Genomic DNA, 19,355 nt, shown 5'->3' on the forward strand with positions numbered 1-19,355 from the left:
CACACCAAAGAAAACTAATCATGTTATATAGCTATTTGTTTAAATCTCGTTTTCTTGATTTACCACGAGTACCATGTTTTACCATGACTAATATTGATCTAGCTTATGCAGTGTGCAACAAGTGTCTCACAGAAGCCGCTGAGCGAATGCAGAGTAGCATTATAACACAAATGTATCTAATATGATAAACAGTGTTGCGTTACCCCACATACGTTAGATCGGCGACTGTGGCATAATAAAAGTTCCACTTAGACGTGTCGCATTCGTCTCTCATTAGCAATCACTCCAGCAGCTTCGTTCAGCTCCAACATCACTCGCCCTGCTCTGCTTCATACTACAATAACGTTAATACTCTCATCCATAAACATGATTTCTGACTGAGTCCCGTCCTGATTATTTTCCACTGGCTGTAGACTTGAAGACAACACATCCCATGATTCCCACAAAATCAAGGATAAGCGACCGAATAAGTGACCTCTAGTGGCGAAAATGTACATATTGTGGCTTTAACAGAACAAATATTGACATATGCCTGTGATCTCCCAGATGAAGTTTAGTTTTAAAGTAACCAACAGTTTAATGTTTAACAGTTTGCAAATGACTTATAATTGTATCCTAATTTAGTTATTTGGTGTTTGGTAATGAAGGGCCTACTTTGCATCAGCAACACTGACTCAATGACAAACAAGTCATTCATAAGAAGACAACTGATGGCTCCTGTATTCATAGCACTAATTAATAATTTGATTGTTAATCATAAATATAGGGGGCTGCTGCTCAGTATAAAAGTTTTCAAGAACATGTAAATTGGTATAGCCTATGCTATTAAAACGAACACCAAAACTTAACATTTGTTCTGAACTCAATAAGTCTGGGCAAACTATTGAAACTATTGTAAGCACCAGTCAGAGGCCGCATTTTTATGATGTTATCATGTAGACTTCTTACAAAGTATTTTACAGTATTTTAAAACTACAAAAATACATAACATTAATGTAATTTGATACAAAATACAAACCCATTTTCATCAACCCTATCAAATACAAATTACAAAAAACTATTTTGTATTTGAAATACATGTATCATAAATACTGCCTATCCCTGGCCTCAGTGTGTGGGGTTGACGGTGAGATACTCTACCATCGAATCACTGATCTTGAGCCAGATGGAGCTTTGTCTCCCTCTGTCGGTCAGATAAGTGTATAACAGAATAACAAAAATATTGCTGGAGCAGTTCACTGGATGTGAGTACTTTTGTAAAGGACGTGGAAAAAAAGAGGAAAAAAAAAAAAACTCAGAATAAATAGCCTACTAAAAATGCCATGTGCAGTTTTTTTTGTGCCCCTGCCGACCGCGACATAAAATCTAGTAGGCTATATCATTATGTCCTTCCTCTCTACGCAATCTCGGGATTGGATGGACCCAATATTTCCTCTTTCCTTTTCTCTTTTTAAGAAGAGAGGACAACTAAATCATGCTCACTGCTTGAAGACTCCATTTTGTATTGTTTTGCAGTGCCAAAACATTAACAGTCACTTGATATGATTCAAATAGTGTTGTTGAGTGAATAATCTTATTGTATTATATTAAACATTGTTATGGAAATGTTTTATATTGTTATAACTATTTTTTGTTGTTGTCTGTTCCTAATGTAGGCTACGCTGAAAACATTTATGAGGTATTTCTATAGACAGACCTGTTCAATTATCAGTTCAATTCATGCATGTCAAATGCATCTACATTTATCTGCATAAATTATCTTTTAATTAAAAAAAAAAAAAAAAAAAAAAAAAAATTAATACTTAATCAAACAACTTGAAGGTCAATATAATGAAGACTGGACAGTCAGTTTCAGTGAAATGAAGCTGTAGCATCCATATCAAAATATCACATATATCACTTTATATCAGGTGTCATGTCAAAAAAAAAAAAAAAAAGCCTGAATAATTATAATTTTTATTAGGTACAATGTACTGTGTTGTGCTGCTATTGAGGTGTGATATGGTAGTTAGGACAGGTTTGGTGGTATTGGCTTGTTTAATGGTGGGTTAAGGAATATAGCACATTTCTTACACAATGGTAATTCAAAGTACTTTACATAACAAGGAAACAAATACGTCAGAATAAAAATGGAATGCATAAGAAATAAAAATAACAATAAAAACAGAGAATACCACTATCTGGATGAAAGAGTCAGGGAGTTTCAGTCAGAATATTTGTCAAGTATATGTTTAAACAGTACCCTTGCAGACAAATCTTCCTGGAACCACCAGGGCTAACTCAATTTTGTTTTCCGTCAGAGCGGATCTAACCAGATCTTACTTGTGCCAGAGGGATAACTGTAACTTAACTGTAACTTTTTACAATGCTCAGCATAAATGAGTACACCCCCTTTGAAACGTAACATTTTAAACAATATCTCAGTGAACACAAAAACAATTTCCAAAATGTTGACAAGACTAAGTTTATACAAATTATACAAAGCGCTATACAAATAAATGTGAATTGAATTGAATTAAGTTTAATATAACATCAGTTTAACTTATAACATGAAAGTAAGGTTAATAATATAACTTAAAGAACAAAATGTTCAGTTTTACTCAAAAAAATTAGGGTGATGCAAAAGTACACCCCACTGAAAGTCTCTGGAGCAGACCTAAATTTTAGACTACAAATGTCTAATTTAACAAGAATTCAACCACAGGTGAGTTCATTACACAGGTGTCCAGCAGACAGTTGACTATAAAAGGGTGTTAAAACCCCTTCCCATTTCATGCTGTCAGCAATGGCACCACACAGAAGAGAAATGTCACAAGACCTGAGAAAGAAAATCATTTCTTTACAGCAGAAAGGTGAAGGCTACAAGAAGATCAGCAAAGCTTTATTTATCAGTCAGAATACTGCAGCAAAAGTGGTACAAAAATTTTAAAAAGATGGAACTGCAACCATCTCGCAGAGACGTCCAGGTCGTCCATGGAAGTTAACACCTCGACAGGAGCGTCTTCTGATGAGAAGGTTTGAAGAAAATCGGCATGCATGTTCACTGCAGTTATCTAAAGAAGTAGTAAGCCAAACTGGGGTGACTATTTCCCGTGACACAATACGGCATACACTGCAGAGGAATGGCATGCATGGGTGCCGTCCACAAAAAGCCCAGGCACAAAAAAGCCCGCCTAGAGTTTGCCAGGGCCCATGCTGACAAAGACTACTGGGACTCTATACTCTGGAGTGATGAGACCGAGATAAATGTTTTTGGAACTGATGGCTTCAAAACTGTATGGCGTCGCAAAGGTGAGGAATACAAAGAAAAATGCGTGGTGCCTACAGTGAAACATGGTGGTGTCAGTGTCCTTATGTGGGGCTGCATGAGTGCTGCTGGTGTCGAAGATCTGCATTTCATTGATGGCATCATGAATTCACAGATGTACTGCTCTATACTGAAAGACAAGATGCTACCATCACTCCGTGCCCTTGGTCGTCGTGCACTTTTCCAACATGACAATGATTCTAAACACGCATCTAAGGCCACTGTTGGATTTCAGAAGAAGAACAAGGCGAAAGTGATTCAGTGGCTCCTGATCTGAACCCAACTGAACACCTATGGGGAATTCTGAAGAGACAAGTTGAGCATCACTCTCCATCCAGCATCCAGTCTCTAAAAGAGGTCATTCTTGAAGAATGGAAAAATATAGATGTTACAAAATGTCGCCAACTTGTTCATTCCATGCCGAGAAGACTTGGTGCTGTCATTAAAAATCATGGAGGCCGTACAAAGTACTACATGTAGTAGTTTTTGTTGTGGGGTGTACTCATTTTTGCATCACCCTAATTTGAGTAAAACTGAAAAATGTATAATCTAATTTATGTTATTAACCTTACTTTTATGTTATAAGTTAAACAGATGTTATATTTAGATGTAACATTTCGGAAATTGTTTTTGTATTCATTGAGATATTGTTTAAAATGTTACTTTTCAAAGGGGGTGTACTCATTTACGCTGAACACTGTATATTTGTCGGGTAGGTGTGTGTTAAAACATTACCCTTACAGACAAATCTTCCTGGACTTACTCCATGCAGGGATAACAAGTGTTTACTTCCTAATTCTCCCAGCTCTTTCAACCATACAGCAAGATTTAAAATGCATTAAAACAGTCAGAAATAAAAAGAGGATGCATAAAAGAGTGACATAAAATGCATTAAAAATGAAATAAAAACAAGAAAAAGAATAAAAGGATGACAATATAAAATAAAGTGCAATCAGTTCAGACATAGCACAGCGCTCATGCAGTAAATGGACAGCTAAACAGACGTGTTTTGAGTCTGGATTTGAATGTGACTGCTGTTGGAGCACATCTGATCTCCTCTGGAAGCTGCGGCTGGCATAATGGCTAAAAGCAGACTCCCCTTGTTTAGAGCAAACCCTTAGTATTTCTAATTGACTTGATCCTGATGATCTTAGTGATCTGTTTGGTTTATATTCTATGAGCATACCTGCAATGTATTGAGGTCCTAGGCCATTGAGTGATTTATAAACAAGTAACAGTACTTTAAAATCAATTCTAAATGCAACTGGAAGCCAGTGCAAGGACCTGAGGACTGGTGTGATATGATATACTAGCTGCTGCTGTCTAATGGTCTTTTTGGGAAGACTGGTGAGGAGTCCATTACAATAATCCACCCTGCTTGTGATGAAAGACAATCAGGCTTAACATTATGACCATCTTCCTAATATTGTGTTGGTCCCCTTTTGCTGCCAAAACAGCCCTGACCCGTCGAGGCATGGACTCCACTAGACCCCTGAAGGTGTGCTTGTGGTATCTGACACCAAGATGTTAGCAGCAGATCCTTTAAGTCCCGTAAGTTGCGATCAGACTTGTTTGTTCAGCACATCCCACAGATGCTCGATTGGATTGAGATCTGGGGAATTTGGAAGCCAAGTCAATACCTCAAACTCATTGTTGTGCTCCTCGAACCATTCCTGAACCATTTTTGCTTTGTGGCAGGACACATTATCCTGCTGAAAGAGCCCACAGCCACCAGGGAGAACCGTTTCCATGAAAGGGTGTACATGGTCTGCAACAATGTTTAGGTAGGTGGTACGTGTCAAAGTAACATCCACATGGATGGCAGGACCCAACATTGCCCAAAGCATCACACTGCCTCCGCCAATTATTCTTCTTCCCATAGTGCATCCTGTTGCCATGTGTTCCCCAGGTAAGTGACGCACACGCACCCAGCCATCCACGTGATGTAAAAGAAAACATGATTCATCAGACCAGGCCACCTTCTTCCATTGCTCCATGGTCCAGTTCTGATGCTCACGTGTCCACAGTTGGCTCTTTCGGCGGTGGACAGGGGTCAGGGGCCACTCTGAGTGGTCTTCAGCTATGCAGCCGCATACACAACAAACTGTGATGCACTGTGTATTCTGACACCTTTCTGTCAGAACCAGCATTAACTTCTTGAGCAATTTGAGCTACAGCAGCTCGTCTGTTGGATCGGACCACACGGGCCACACACACAGTCTGGTTCACTATCCTTGTAGGGACTCTCCATAGACGTAATGGTTTTTATACAAACTGTATATTATATCCCCTAACCCTAACCCTACCCCTAAACCTTCCATCACAGAAAACTTTAGGCATTTTTACATAATGTATAATTTAGTATGTTTATTAATTTATTTCCCCCATGGGGACTGCTGGCTGGTCCCCACAATGTAGGTGATCTCACTCTGAAAAAAAAGATACTTTGGACCAACTTAAAAAAATTGCTGTAATTTGTTACAGCTAAATTTATTAGTTTTTCTCCAACTATATTTTTAATTTGGTTAAAGCTTTAAATTTTATTTTAATATCAATCAAAATAGTTCTTCAGCCCAAAGTAAAAAAATTACATTGAAACAAAGTTAAAATATTGTTTTTTATGGAGACCAAATCATTATTTTTACTTTAGTACCGCTTAAAATTTTTACTTTGGAAAAACTTACTTTTTACCATAACATCCAAGTATAATATTTACTTCGGACTAAACTAAAAAAATTGCTGTAATTTTGTTACAAGGAATTTTATTAAGTTTACTCAAGTTAAATTTCTGATTCAGTACAAACTAGATTTTTAATAACACCTAAATCAATTTATTCTCTTGAGTCACAAGACAAAACGTTATGAGTTGTATACTATGGTGGCTCCCAGCATGCATTGCGACATGAAGCATGTCACCATTGTTGAGATTCATACGCTGATTCTTGATGTCTGTGTGTGTCAAATGTTTTTAAAAATTTTAACTTTAAAAGTCAAGATTCAGAATGTCTGATCTGTAGCAAGAAAACATTGTTGGTGAATATAACCTATTAAAAACAAATATGCTCTTTTGCTCTGGATAGCAATTAGTAAATGATTTTGCTTTATGATGATGAAAACTATATCACACCTTCATTTTGTTTCTGGTTTCTTTGCAACAAATGGTGTGTTTTGTTAAACACTGTTGCAAAGAGCACAAACTCACACAAAAAGCCAAGAGTCAAACTGCTCAACTAAAGGAACCACTGACCACCAAAATGGTGACCAACATTTTTAATAAAACATCAACATCTAAACCTGTTAATTCTCAAAAAGAACTTCTGCTGAGATCTTGAGAGATTTAATGTCTTCTTTTATCTTCAGTTGATTTCAGGCTGTGTATCTTTGAGTCAGTTGTGTTTCATCTTCTGAGAGTGGAAGCATCACATTGTAACCCTGATTCAATGCCATTACCATTGATTTATTGTTGAAATTTAACATTGATTTAACATTAATTGAGGGTGCAAAAGTGACATTGATTCAATGTCATTACCACTGACACATTAACATTGATTCAAAGTTATTTCGATCATTGATGCTATCTGGGATGTGCACAAACACAGTTGTCTGTAAAGTAATAACCTAATTGTCCATCCTGCCACTAACCATAAATGTGAATGAAAAACACTTATTTTTGTTAAAATACATTTTCGAATGTTGATGTGGAGTTAGTTGATGTGATGTGGTCACGTGACATCTGGTTTAAAATAAAAATACTACTTAAGTCAAATTGTTGTTTTTAATTTGTTCTAGGGGCTTCGTTATTTGCTTTAAGGCAAACTGAAAAAAATAGGTTTAATTCTTGTGGGGACCCACAATGTAATATAAACCTGTACACACACACACAATTTACTTTCTGGTCTCTGACCCAACAGTTTTAGAGTAAAAGAAGGATATTAAATAAATAAATAAAAAACAGAGCAAACACAACTACTAAAATAACACAATCTATAAGTCATTAAACCTTCAACATAATTAGGAATATTAGCCTGTGTAAAGCGGTTAGACTTTTTTAACCTGAGAACTACATTTTGAGAATTCAAATTCAGACCCCAATATGTGATTCTTTGTATGAGATTTTAAATTGTAGCTATCTCATTACAATCAAAAGGAACAATGCTATTTTCGTGCTTGAACAATTTTCTGCCAACAGTGGTGTTCACAAGTCCAAACAAAAAGTTTTAGGATTCTGCTTTACAAAGCCCTGAACAAATACAACAGCAAGACTTTATCAATTAATCTTCTTTATTTTCACATTTAAAAATAAGTCATCTTATAACCTTTAAGTTGACAAGCAAAAAATGCAACATTAACCGTACCAAGGCATCTTAAAATCAAATCATATAAAACACTGGCTGAAGGTGAAACTATCTCAACACAGAAAGTGTGACAATGCATTTCCACACCATAGAAAAACAAACCGGAAAAAAAAAAAACTAAACGGGATTCAACATGACTGTCAGATTATAGAGACACATATGAGTCTCCCAGGGAAAAAGGTCTAAGAGCTTAAACATTCTAAAGCTGAATGAAAATGCATCAAATACTACAGTAGTGCATGATATTCTGAATGGGAAGATAAAGACACTGTAATATTGGTTCTGTTGAGTTGAATATTTCCAAGGTTTAGGCTCAGTTTACAAATATTTACTGTGTAATACAACACAAAAATCAAAACTAATGTTTTCCAAGACTGAGATTCCAGTGCTAAGAACTGTTGTGTCAGCCATAGTATTTCTTGTACATTTACAACCAATCATCTAAAACTCTAAGAATTGGGGAAACTAAAAGAAAATCGGCACTGAGAAGAAATTTGCACACCTCTAGTGATTTCACAATGAAAGAGCAAAAGGTGTGAACCAATAAAAAAAACAGACAGAAGGAAGAGACCACACCCACAGCCTTTCATTTTTTGGCAGCTGAAGTTACAGTATCAATTAATGAACCACTTCATCTGCCTGAACTGATCCTCTAAATTCACAATATATAAAGAGACATAAAGACAGAATGTCACGTGAACCTTGTCTTTCAAAATTCACGACACAAAAAAGCCATGATGCCTTTTAAAATCCATAACACTTAAAATATATATATTTTAAAAAAAGAACTCTCCAAGTTCTTTTCTCTATGCAGTTATGCAAGAATGTGCATGCTTTTTGCCAAAAATGTGTCTAACTTTCCAGCAGCAAGACACGACATAGAAATGGAGAAATAGAGAGAGAGAGAGAGAGAGAGAGAGAGAGAGAGAGAGAGAGAGAGAGAGAGAGAAAAAAAAAAACACCTAGCTTACAAATATTAAACTAAAATACCACCTCGCACATTTAGCTAAAACTGGTATAACTTTGGGAACAAAGATGGTAACGGGTCAGTTAATACCCAAAAAGCAGGCCCACAAGAAATCTCCAAATCAAAAAGTTATGAAATAACCCACCTTTTTATGAAATATTCTAGCTAGGTTATTAATGCTTTCAGCTACTAATAAAGGTGAAGTGCTCTCAGCTCTGTTTAACACATTTTTACCATAAAATTTTGTCCACAGATTCAGGTTTTACAGGGCTTGAAAGACCTCCGTCTGTCATGATTGAAAGGAATATTAGAGTTTGTTGTCGAGGAACCAGCAGTTTTTAAACACTGTCCTCAGACTTTTTATTAGATTGCAGTTTGGGGAAATAAGAATTTAAACAAATTTAACTGTAAAGAATGTCAACTTCCAGAAAGAAAAAATAATAATAAATTGTTTTATGAACCTTCTCATTCAATATTAATTAAACTGACCCATAAGTTAAGGCCATTGTATCTGACAAGTCCCCTTCAGTACAAAAAAACAAAGATACAGAAAATAATAATCATGCATATGAATGTACACCGTGATTCAAGTGATCTTGTACAGTGACCTTTGTCTGATTTAAATACCTCAGGAGGAAAAAAAAAAGTGATTCTCTCACAGACATTCAAAAATTCAAAGGGGTGTTATCAGTCCATGATATGGTCAACCAATGCACCTTCCTCTATAAAAATAAATAAAATATTTACAAATAAAAAGCAAAATAAGAACATTGACTAATACCCTGATGCAGTTGTATTTGCAGTGACCCAGTGTATGTTATATGACTGCGTGTCTGTCTGTCCCTCACTCGCAGTAGCATGATGGCGATGAAGACGCTACATTCTGAAATGCATTGAAATGCATGCTGTGCAAAAATAATCAAAAAAGTTCCAAGCACCTTCCTATAGCCTACACATACCACTGAGAATTTAAAATAAATGTGAAAACACAACAAAGTTTGTAATGAAATAAATAACAGGCCTGTGGAAAAAAAAAAAAAAGGAAGGAAAAAAAAAAGCAGTAGGATTCTGTGAGTAAACATTCCTTTTCCAGTCAATTCGACACTTCCTTGTTCGTATGAAAGATGCATCCTCAGAAGCACAGGAGTCTGGGAACAGTCTATAGAGTCCTCCGAAGTGCTCCACTCACACAACATACTGATTGGAGCTGTAATTCGTTGTGTAGGCCTGTCGGCTGTACTGAAAGTGGTCGGTGAGTACTGTGCTCCGACCGTACTGAAAGTCTGAGCTGTGTGTGAAGGGCCCGGTGCCGTTGGACTGGGGCTTGTCGAATGACACCATATCCTGTGTTGAAACTGGCAGCGGTGTCTTTTTGGCCTCCCGGTTGGAGTCGTACTTCGCCTGGTGAGGAAAAGAATTCCATTTCATCATTTTTTGCATCGCAACATTGTTTGTGTAATGATTTGCCCAGTGCTTGAAGTGAGAAAAAAAAAGTGCCGGTGTCCTCGTGAGGTTTATTTATTTGTCTGTTTGTTTATTTTTGCAAAAAATGGCCTTTTGTGGTATTACCCACACATGCAAAGTTGGTTGATAACATGCATAACTGCAATAAAGTAATAGCCTAGGGCCAGTAGTTCAAAAAGTTTAATCTGGATCAGAATGATCTGGATTTGAAAATCCCATGTTTTGCTATCCTGGATCAGGTAATCCATCTTACTTTTGTGCTGGTATTTCAAAGCAAAATTGAACTGGATCACCCTGCATTCTCTCAGAAAAGTTCCACGTAGCGTTCACCCGAGAAACTTTGCGTTTGCTCGCAAATAACTTTTGACTGGTTCATCTCTTATGATTGTGCCAATGTAGTTTACAAACACTGATTAAAAAAAACAAAAACTTTGAATCAAATATAATTTTTCTTAATAAATATTTACAGCTGTTTGGGGATTATTTTATGGCACCAAAATCTCTTTTTTTCTTTACAGTAGGTTATCAAAAGGCTAAATATGTAGCCTAATGTCTACTTCTAATTTATTACTTTAACAATTAAACTAATCAAGAGCAAAATAAAAAAGTGTATATGTAGATTACATGATAAAAATGTTTATTTGTTGACCAGTTTTAACGTTTTATTACATTTTTGTTCCTGAAATCCACCCTTTTGATGGGATCTGTATAATCCAGATTTTTTTGGATCAAAGGTATCCCAAACTTACTAAAAAGTTTTGAACAACACAAACTGATGATTTTATCCAGATCAAAACCAAGACTGGATTTTGTGATCTAATTTGATTTCAGAATCCTTTTTTTCCCTTTCAAACAACCCATTTTCAAGATTTGATCCAATCCGATAGCCGAAATCCGATCAGATTACTCTTGAACAACTGGCCCCTAGTTAACAATTACTTGTTTGCAAAATGCAATGGGAAGTCAAACTAACTTTACTTAAAATTGTTAATTTCCTGTCATCTCTTGGAATATCTGAAAGACAGTTTTTTCCTAATATCTGTCATTATTAGCAGAAAACGTTTTATATATGGGGAAAACCCAATTGTTTTGTCAATAATTCAAGATGGTCAAAATTTACCACAATAAATACTACAGAACGCAATAAATTCAAGTAAAGATGGTCATGAGTAGTTTAAAAAGCCTTCTTATTTATGTTGGTGCAAGATGTTTTCTTTTTAGTTTATGCTGCTGTTTTAGATCAGGTTTGACTTTTAGCTTTTGAAAGTGGCACATTCTCAATAGAATTCAAATGGGTCACACATTTTATCATCAGCATCACAATAAGAACGGCTCGTGCAAATCTCATCACACTTTTGGAGGGCAATGCCTACTGTGATTTGTGCACCCCTCATGCAAAATTAAAAAACTGGGCTTCAGTCACATTGCACAGATAATTGGTCCGTTAAGATCGTACGGCTTATAAAAGCTCCGAACATGCAATGTATATAATTCTCTGTTTCGGTGTGGGCAGTCAGAGCACCGGCAACATGTGAGAACGCTATATGGGTACGCTATAGATTAAAATACTGTGTACTGGCCCACTTCAAGCAATGGATATGCCTAAAAAAGGAAATTACCTTATTATAGAGGAAGACACCTAGTATTGCTGTCATCATGCCGATAATGTTAGTGGTGCTGACGGGGTTCCTGAGCATCAGTAGGGATATGCTGATGACCATGATCCTCTTTGTTGCGTTGGCTACGGCGTAACTGAGTGGGCTGACCAGGTTCAGCACGCTGAAAGCGATCATGTTTTGTGCAAAGTTGCAGATACCACTGATGAGGAGCAGCACAATTGTTCCCGTCCAGTTGGAAACCTCCATCTGTAGAAGAGAACAGAGAAAATGAGCGTGTGAATCGCAGTGATTCACCTGCACTGCTGCGGGACCCGACGCAAGAGAGCGGGATTTGATGGGCGAGTGCGGGTGGTAAAACATTCGTGTGTGTGTGTTGTGGAAGAAAAAAATGATTTGCAGGACTTTTGCAAAATGTAAATATCTAAAAAATAAAATATCTGAAAACAAATAAACTTTTATTCATCTATTGCAGAAAAGCAACAAGAACAATTAAAATAAAATAAAAAATGATTTACAGCTGCAAGCATAGGTGTTAGCCTTCCCCTGCCTGCTGCTGCTTCTGATTGCTTTTAGAAGGAAAAGTGGCCAATAACTGCTGATCTAGGATCTGTTTTCTTCATAATAATAGCATACTGGTGAAACAGATGGCAAACGCACCAGTGCGTATGTGTGTTTGCGCTCTGGAGAGTTCCAAAGGTTTCTATTTATGTGTTTTTTGCAGCGGTGAGCAATGTAGCCAATCACAGACATGTCTGTTGATCTCTTGAATGCAATGACCAATCAGAGGTGTTCAAGTTAGAATCCAATCACTGGTCAAAAAGAGTTTTTGTTCATTGCGGAGTTCTGCACACTTGAAAATCCCCTTATTATACCAACGAAGGGTAGACGATGTAAATAAATGACTCATTGTGCAAAAGTTTGGGGCCAGTAGGATTTTTTAAAAATATTTTTGAAAAAACGTTTCCAAGTCTATTTATTTGATCACACAGTAATATTGAGAAATATTATTACAACTTAAAATAACTTGTCTATTAATATATATTCAAATGTAATTTATTCTTGTGATGGCAAAGCTGAATTTTCAGCATCATTACTCCTGTCACATGATTCTTAAGAAATCATTTTAAAGATGCTGATTTGCTGCTCAACGGATCAATTATTATTATTAATGTTAAAAACAGTTGTGCTGCTTAAAATTTCTGTGAAAATAATATGATACTTTTTTTAGGATTCTTTGATGACTAAAAGGTTCAAAAGAGTAGCATTTATCTGAAATAGGAAATTTTGTAACAACATAAAAGCCACTTGATCAATTTAATGGAGTGGTTCTCAACCTTTTTCCCAGTGGGCCGCGCTATGGTCCAAGTGCAAGTCTCAGAAAATGAGAACAATGTATTCCACCAAATAAAAACTAACTTACTGACATTAGCATTACAATAATCAGATAATAATGCTCAATGAACTATTTAACTCTGAATGTAAATTCTTTTCAACACCATCGTAACAGTCACCAAACAACGACAATGTTATATAGACCACAAATGCCTTTAATAAGCAAATGTTACTCAACTATCATTACAAACGGCATTGAGCGCATTGTAATTACAATCTCTGACGATATCAAGCATTCGGTCACGTTGCAATCCCTCGCGCAGCATCCGCCAACAGCCACGGATGCATCGATGCAGTTATTTTTATCGATTTAAAATACAAGTACATCTAAAATCTTCAACGTCTTTTGACTTTTGACCAGTCTCATTACCTGCTACGGCTCTTCTTGTTTGCAATGCGTTCCTTCATTGGTATGTTCCTCATTCCGTTTTTCTCCTCTAATAACAAATTTGCCCATTTTGATCCCTAAATTTACAAATGGCTACTATTGGAATTCTGCCAAAGCACGTGCTTGTAAGTGTTCCTTAACTGAGTAGCCTACTCAGTATATATAGTCTGCGTATGTCTGAAAATAACAGGCCTATATGATCACCACAATGATTTTATATGAAAAAAAACAACAACATTATAGTTCAAACGTATATTAATTTAATCCATTTTAATTTATTTTAGAACAAAAATAAATTGTAAAACTGGAATTTATTTTTTTAAATGTGGTCGGCATATTGTGGCCCGCATTTTTATTCGTGGCGGGCCGCGGGTTGAGAACCACTGATTTGATGCATCCTTGCTGAACAAAAGAATGTCAAATAATAATAATAATAATAATAATAATAAATATTACTGACACTAAACTTTTGAACACTGTATACGTTTTGAATAACTAAAATGAAGAATATTTTTCTGTGATATTATTTTCGATCATAATACACCACCACCTTCCCCAATTGTTTAATATAATGATAAAAATATTGACATATTTAATTGTAAAAAATATATATATATATATTTTACTGAATTAAAATAAATACAAATAAAATTATTACATTAAAATCCATTATGTCCGAACAGAACCCATACAATGGGTTGGGAGGACAATGACAAAGTCACACAATGCCAAAATCTTGATGTAAAAAAATTGTTTCTTTTGATTTTGGGACAGATTTGAACAGAACAGATTTACCCATAAGCACCCTCTTATCTCATACTCATAAAAAAATGATTCAAAACATATTTACCAGGTCTCCATCCATCAGGAAGGAGGAAAGGTCCACTAAAATCCATGTGGGCAGCATATACAAAAGTGCATTGAAGCCCAGGATGTTCAGTAAATGGAGGTGGTGAATCCTTGTGTCACGCAAGACCTGAAACAACCACAAAAATCATTTCATTCGGAAACTCATACCAGTCTTTTTCTAATTTAAAGAAATCACCAAATAGAAATAGGAACCTTTTTGGAGAATATGTTCTGTAAAGAGAAGCAGAGCGTGGCTGCCAGAGCGCTGATCAATCCAGAGACGTCAAAGGACAATTCAGTGACAGTGGCCAACAGGACGCCTCCAATGATTGGGATCAGAGACACATAAACCTGGTGGGAAAAAGCCAAACTCGTCAAATATGTAAATAAACACTCTGAACTTCAGTATTGGATGACTAAGACACAATCAATGACTATTAAAACCATTATAAATTCAGTAAAAACATGACTTATTTCTAGCTATGTTTAGATGAAGTCGGACCTTTGTGGTTTGCTTCTCTTTCATGATAATCCGTGACAGCAGAACCACCCAGATGGGCATGGTGGCCTTCACTAGGAAGTGGGGAATGAAAAGAAGACATGCATTCACTCATCTAATAACATCAACCATTAGTCTCGTCACATGTTCTTCTGTAAAGTCTTGTGATTGCACCTGGTGTTTCAAACATCTCAGCTGCAGTCGAGTCCTCAGAATCAACACTCACACTCTCCGTGCTGATTCCTGCACTAATGCTTTAGAGTTTAGGGTCCATTTCTCACTATTAACTGGTTCATTATTAACAGGCACATTACTAAGATATTGGCTGTTTATTAGCAGACTTATAATGCACATATTAATGCCTCATTCTACATGACCATATTCTACATCCCTTGAAGGCACAATTTGGATTAAAACATCCCAAAACCACTAGAACAATGCTATATATTTTGTTGACCTGTGTACTTACATTATCCCAAATGTTTTCAAGAATGTTTAAATTTTAACCAGCACAAAAACCGTGCGCCACCTATCAGTGACATCATATCCGCTTTACCCTCGATTTCTGGTTTTATTTTGTAGAAACCTTGGACACACCAAAGACGCTTTAATACATTATGTGTTTTATTAGACAGGTGAGCAACTGTTTGGATAGATTCATTGACAGAAATCTAATCATGTTATATAGCTCAACACAGTCTTATTATTTAAATCTCATTCTCTTAATATTCAGCGAGTATCATGTTTTACCATGCCTAATGTCGATCTAGCTTACTGCAGTGTGCAACAAGTGTCTCATAGCAGCCGCCGAGCAAACACACAGTAACATTATAACAACTTTCTACACACAAATGTGTTTAATATGATAAACAGCGCTGCGTTACCCCACATACTCATGACCGGAAGAAGCAGAAGCGGTCGTCTGCATTCCGCTCCAACAGCTTTCAGCCCCACCCTGATTTATACTACATTAATGTTAATAAATCTTTAAACCATTAGCTCATCCATGAATATGATTTCTTCAGGATTCTTTTCCACCGGCTGTAGACGTGAAGATTTCCGCAAATTCAAGGTGTCAGCAAGCTACGCCTTTGTTTTGAATAAGCGACCTCTTGCGGCAAAAAATTACATATTGTGCCTTTAATCCTACCTAAACTTGAATACTACATTATTAACCATTAATGAGCAGTAATTATGATTTTGAGGCACAAGTTGTCCTTAATAGTGAGAATTGGGCCCTAAACTAAAGTGTGAGCAAATGTTTTTCAAACAGAAAAGCTGGCTAGACTAAACAATCCGCATAAATGGAAATCAAGTAGAGAATCACTCAAATCAGTAGGGAGTTATTAATAACCCAGAAGCAATAAGACTGACAAGCATATCCTAATACTTGCTTTCAGATAAGAGAAAGTTATAAAAAAAGTTACAGCCTTATGCTAAACTTTTTTTTTTTTTTTCAGACCAGTTTACATAGACAAAACCAGATTTGTGATGACTTGGCAGACATACTGATATTTTCTGTTTTTCTTGTTATGCTCTAAAACCACAAACAATTTGAAAAACATCATTTAGAATCAGAGAAAGTCATGGGTGTCAATATATTTGCAAGTTTCTGCACAACTTTGAGTTATGTGAATAAAAATTCACTATCACTTCATGTTTTTTGTTTTGTTTTTTCTCCCCATATTATTATTATTGAGGAGTTTGATTAACAAATGAATGGAGCCACACAGACGAACATTGCAAAAGCCACAAGAAGACACTGGTCACGACAATTAGATAAAAATGAGCTCATAAACGATATATGCTGATATATGCATAATAGACACTATCCATACTGTCAAATTTAAAATAACTAAGCTCTAAATACTTTTCTGAATGGCGAGTTTGTAAAATAAGACAAGATTTCATGTCATTGTACGGCTACACTCTGTTATTGTACATTTGACAGATAAAGTTTATATACTACCAGTCAAAAGTTTAATGTTTTGAACGAAGTCTCTTATGCTCATTAAGGCTGCATTTATTTCATAATAAATATAGAAAAAACAATAATATTGAGAAATATTATTACAATTTAAAATTATGGTTTTCTATTTTAATATACTTTAAAATATAATTTATTTCTGTGATCAAAGGTGAATTTTCAACATCATTACTCCAGTCACATGATCCTTCAGAAATAATATGCTGATTTATTATCAATGTTGGAAACAGTTGTGCTGCTTAATATTATTTTATAACCTGTGATACTTTTTCAGGATTCTTTGATGAATAAAAACTTAAAAAATATCAGCATTTATTTAAAATAGAAATCTTTTGTAACAATATACACTACCGTTCAAAAGTTTGGGATCAGTATTTTTTTTTCTTTCTTTTTTTTTTTAAAGAAATTAATACTTTTATTCAGCAAGCATGTGTTACATTGATAAAAAGTGTTAGAAAAGATTTATATTTTGAATAAATGCTGTTCTTTTTAACCTTTTATTCATCAATGAATCCTGAAAAAAGTATCACAGGTTCCAAAAAAATATTAAGCAACACAACTGTTTTCAACATTGATAATAACTGAGTATCAAATCAGCATATTAGAATGATTTCTGAAGGATCATGTGACACTGAAGACTGGAGTAATGACGCTGAAAATTCAGCATTGCATCACAGAAATAAATTATATTTTAAAGTATATTAAAATAGAAAACCATAATTTTAAATTGTAATAATATTTCACAATATTATTGTTTTTTTCTGTATTTATTATGAAATAAATGCAGCCTTAATGAGCAGAAGAGACTTAGTTCAAAAAACATTAAAAATAGTAATGTTTCCAAACTTTTGACTGGTAGTGTTACATACAGAAGGGTCTGATAATAATAGAGACCACTTATCTCATATAAACAAAAGGAATTGAAGCTTCCCAAACTAGTCTGAATAGCCACGCAGGTGGATGATGTGGCAGTATGTATTAAGAGTGCGGAAGTGACGTACTTCATAAACGACTTCAATGAAGTGTAATGTTATCAAATCTCGGACGTAAAGCAATTAACGACGAGTCATTAAATCCCCATTACACTTTGTTTCTTTATGTGTGGATGAAAGTGGACGTTTAAATGTCTGGGGAGCGCAGATTACTAGATTCCCAGCTGTGGTTCGGGTTAATGACAGACAATAACGCACGCTAACGCGTTTAACTGAACCGAGCCGAATCAACACATCCGATCAGGTTGGCTGGTTACGTTCACTTTCATTGATTTTAAATAATAAGGCCTGTTATACAAAACCGATATGAATAACCGAGAGCCACTTACCGGTGTGCGCGTACGACACCGGAACCTTCCATATGCTGAAATGGGCCGAGACGGATGCGAAGTATTTCCCAAAGGCGAGCGGGAGAATGTACCAGCGGTAGTAGCGGGCCGGTACCTCCACTCGCGGGACGCCCCAGGCTCGTAGCAGCGGCGGGAGAAACACGATGATAGAAAGGATATGGAAAAGAGAGACCGTGACCGGATAGGGGAAGCCGTTGAGGATGATTTTATTAATCACGTTGCCACCCGAGCTGACGGTGTACCAGAACAGGCACAGCACCGCGATCCGCATTCCCTCCCGCACAGGCGGGCGCTGCTCCACCGCGGCCATCTTTCAGCGCAAGCCACGACGCGAGCGAGGCAAGCTACTCTGGAGGAATCGCTGGTGGAAGAGTCACGTGAGAGAGTTAATGTCACGCCCCTACGAAAATTCACCATGGTAACTGGCGGAGAGAGTTTTTGATAGAGGTGTGCGCTGTTTACATCGAGTTCACGCAAGTGAATTATTCACGTAATGTGCTCTCTTAAAATTAAAACAAGTGTAATATTATTCCCAACTACCGTTCAAATCAATTTAATAGTGTAACTCAACAGTAAAACTGGTATTTAGCTACAACGGTCATCAAAAAGAAGCTCTTTCTGAATTCTGAAAGCTCTTTACACTGGAGTGTACAAAGGAGTTCCCATATTTATTATGGTTATATAGTAACTGTAGTAATTATATATATCTTGTATATCTTGTTTTTATTAAATAAATAATATGTGTATTATTATTTTTGCGGGAGATTTAAAATATGGGAGGAAAAAAATCAATGCTTTTGCGTTCGCTCGCAAAGGATTGCATTTCAAAAGGTTTGCCAGTTATATATATATATATATATATATATATATATATATATATATATATATATATATATATTTTTTTTTTTTTTTTTTTTTCCTTTTATCTAATATTTTTATATCACCACAGCCCCTTTTAGGGGCTACATATATAATGTAAATAATTATTTAAGACGTCATAAGTTTTTGGCCTATGCAAGTCATCAACTGCAGAAAAGTGTAATACAAAAAGTCATATAAAAGCGTACTACAGGATGTTATTATAAATGAAATGAAAACACTGTACAATCCTTGTTAAAATAGTTTTGCTTGGATGAAAGCCAAGGCCAGGGCGCTTTTATTATTCTGTACAGATGAGAAATTGTAG

The 19,355-nt window shown here is 35.9% G+C and overlaps 1 protein-coding gene across 1 annotated transcript; it reads right to left on the reverse strand.

The window, feature by feature from the left end:
* Positions 1–7,574: 7,574 nt before the first annotated feature.
* Positions 7,575–18,583, reverse strand: slc35e1 (solute carrier family 35 member E1). The gene is made up of 6 exons (XM_048172551.1): positions 18,149–18,583; positions 14,844–14,914; positions 14,555–14,692; positions 14,343–14,468; positions 11,713–11,958; positions 7,575–10,030 (listed from the first exon to the last, which is right to left on the reverse strand). The coding sequence occupies exons 1-6, from the start codon at positions 18,477–18,479 to the stop codon at positions 9,815–9,817; spliced, it is 1,128 nt and encodes a 375-aa protein (XP_048028508.1). The 5' UTR covers positions 18,480–18,583; the 3' UTR covers positions 7,575–9,814.
* Positions 18,584–19,355: the final 772 nt, after the last annotated feature.

This window comes from Megalobrama amblycephala, linkage group LG21 (assembly GCF_018812025.1).
Source record: "Megalobrama amblycephala isolate DHTTF-2021 linkage group LG21, ASM1881202v1, whole genome shotgun sequence".
NCBI classification, from domain to species: Eukaryota; Metazoa; Chordata; class Actinopteri; order Cypriniformes; family Xenocyprididae; genus Megalobrama; species Megalobrama amblycephala.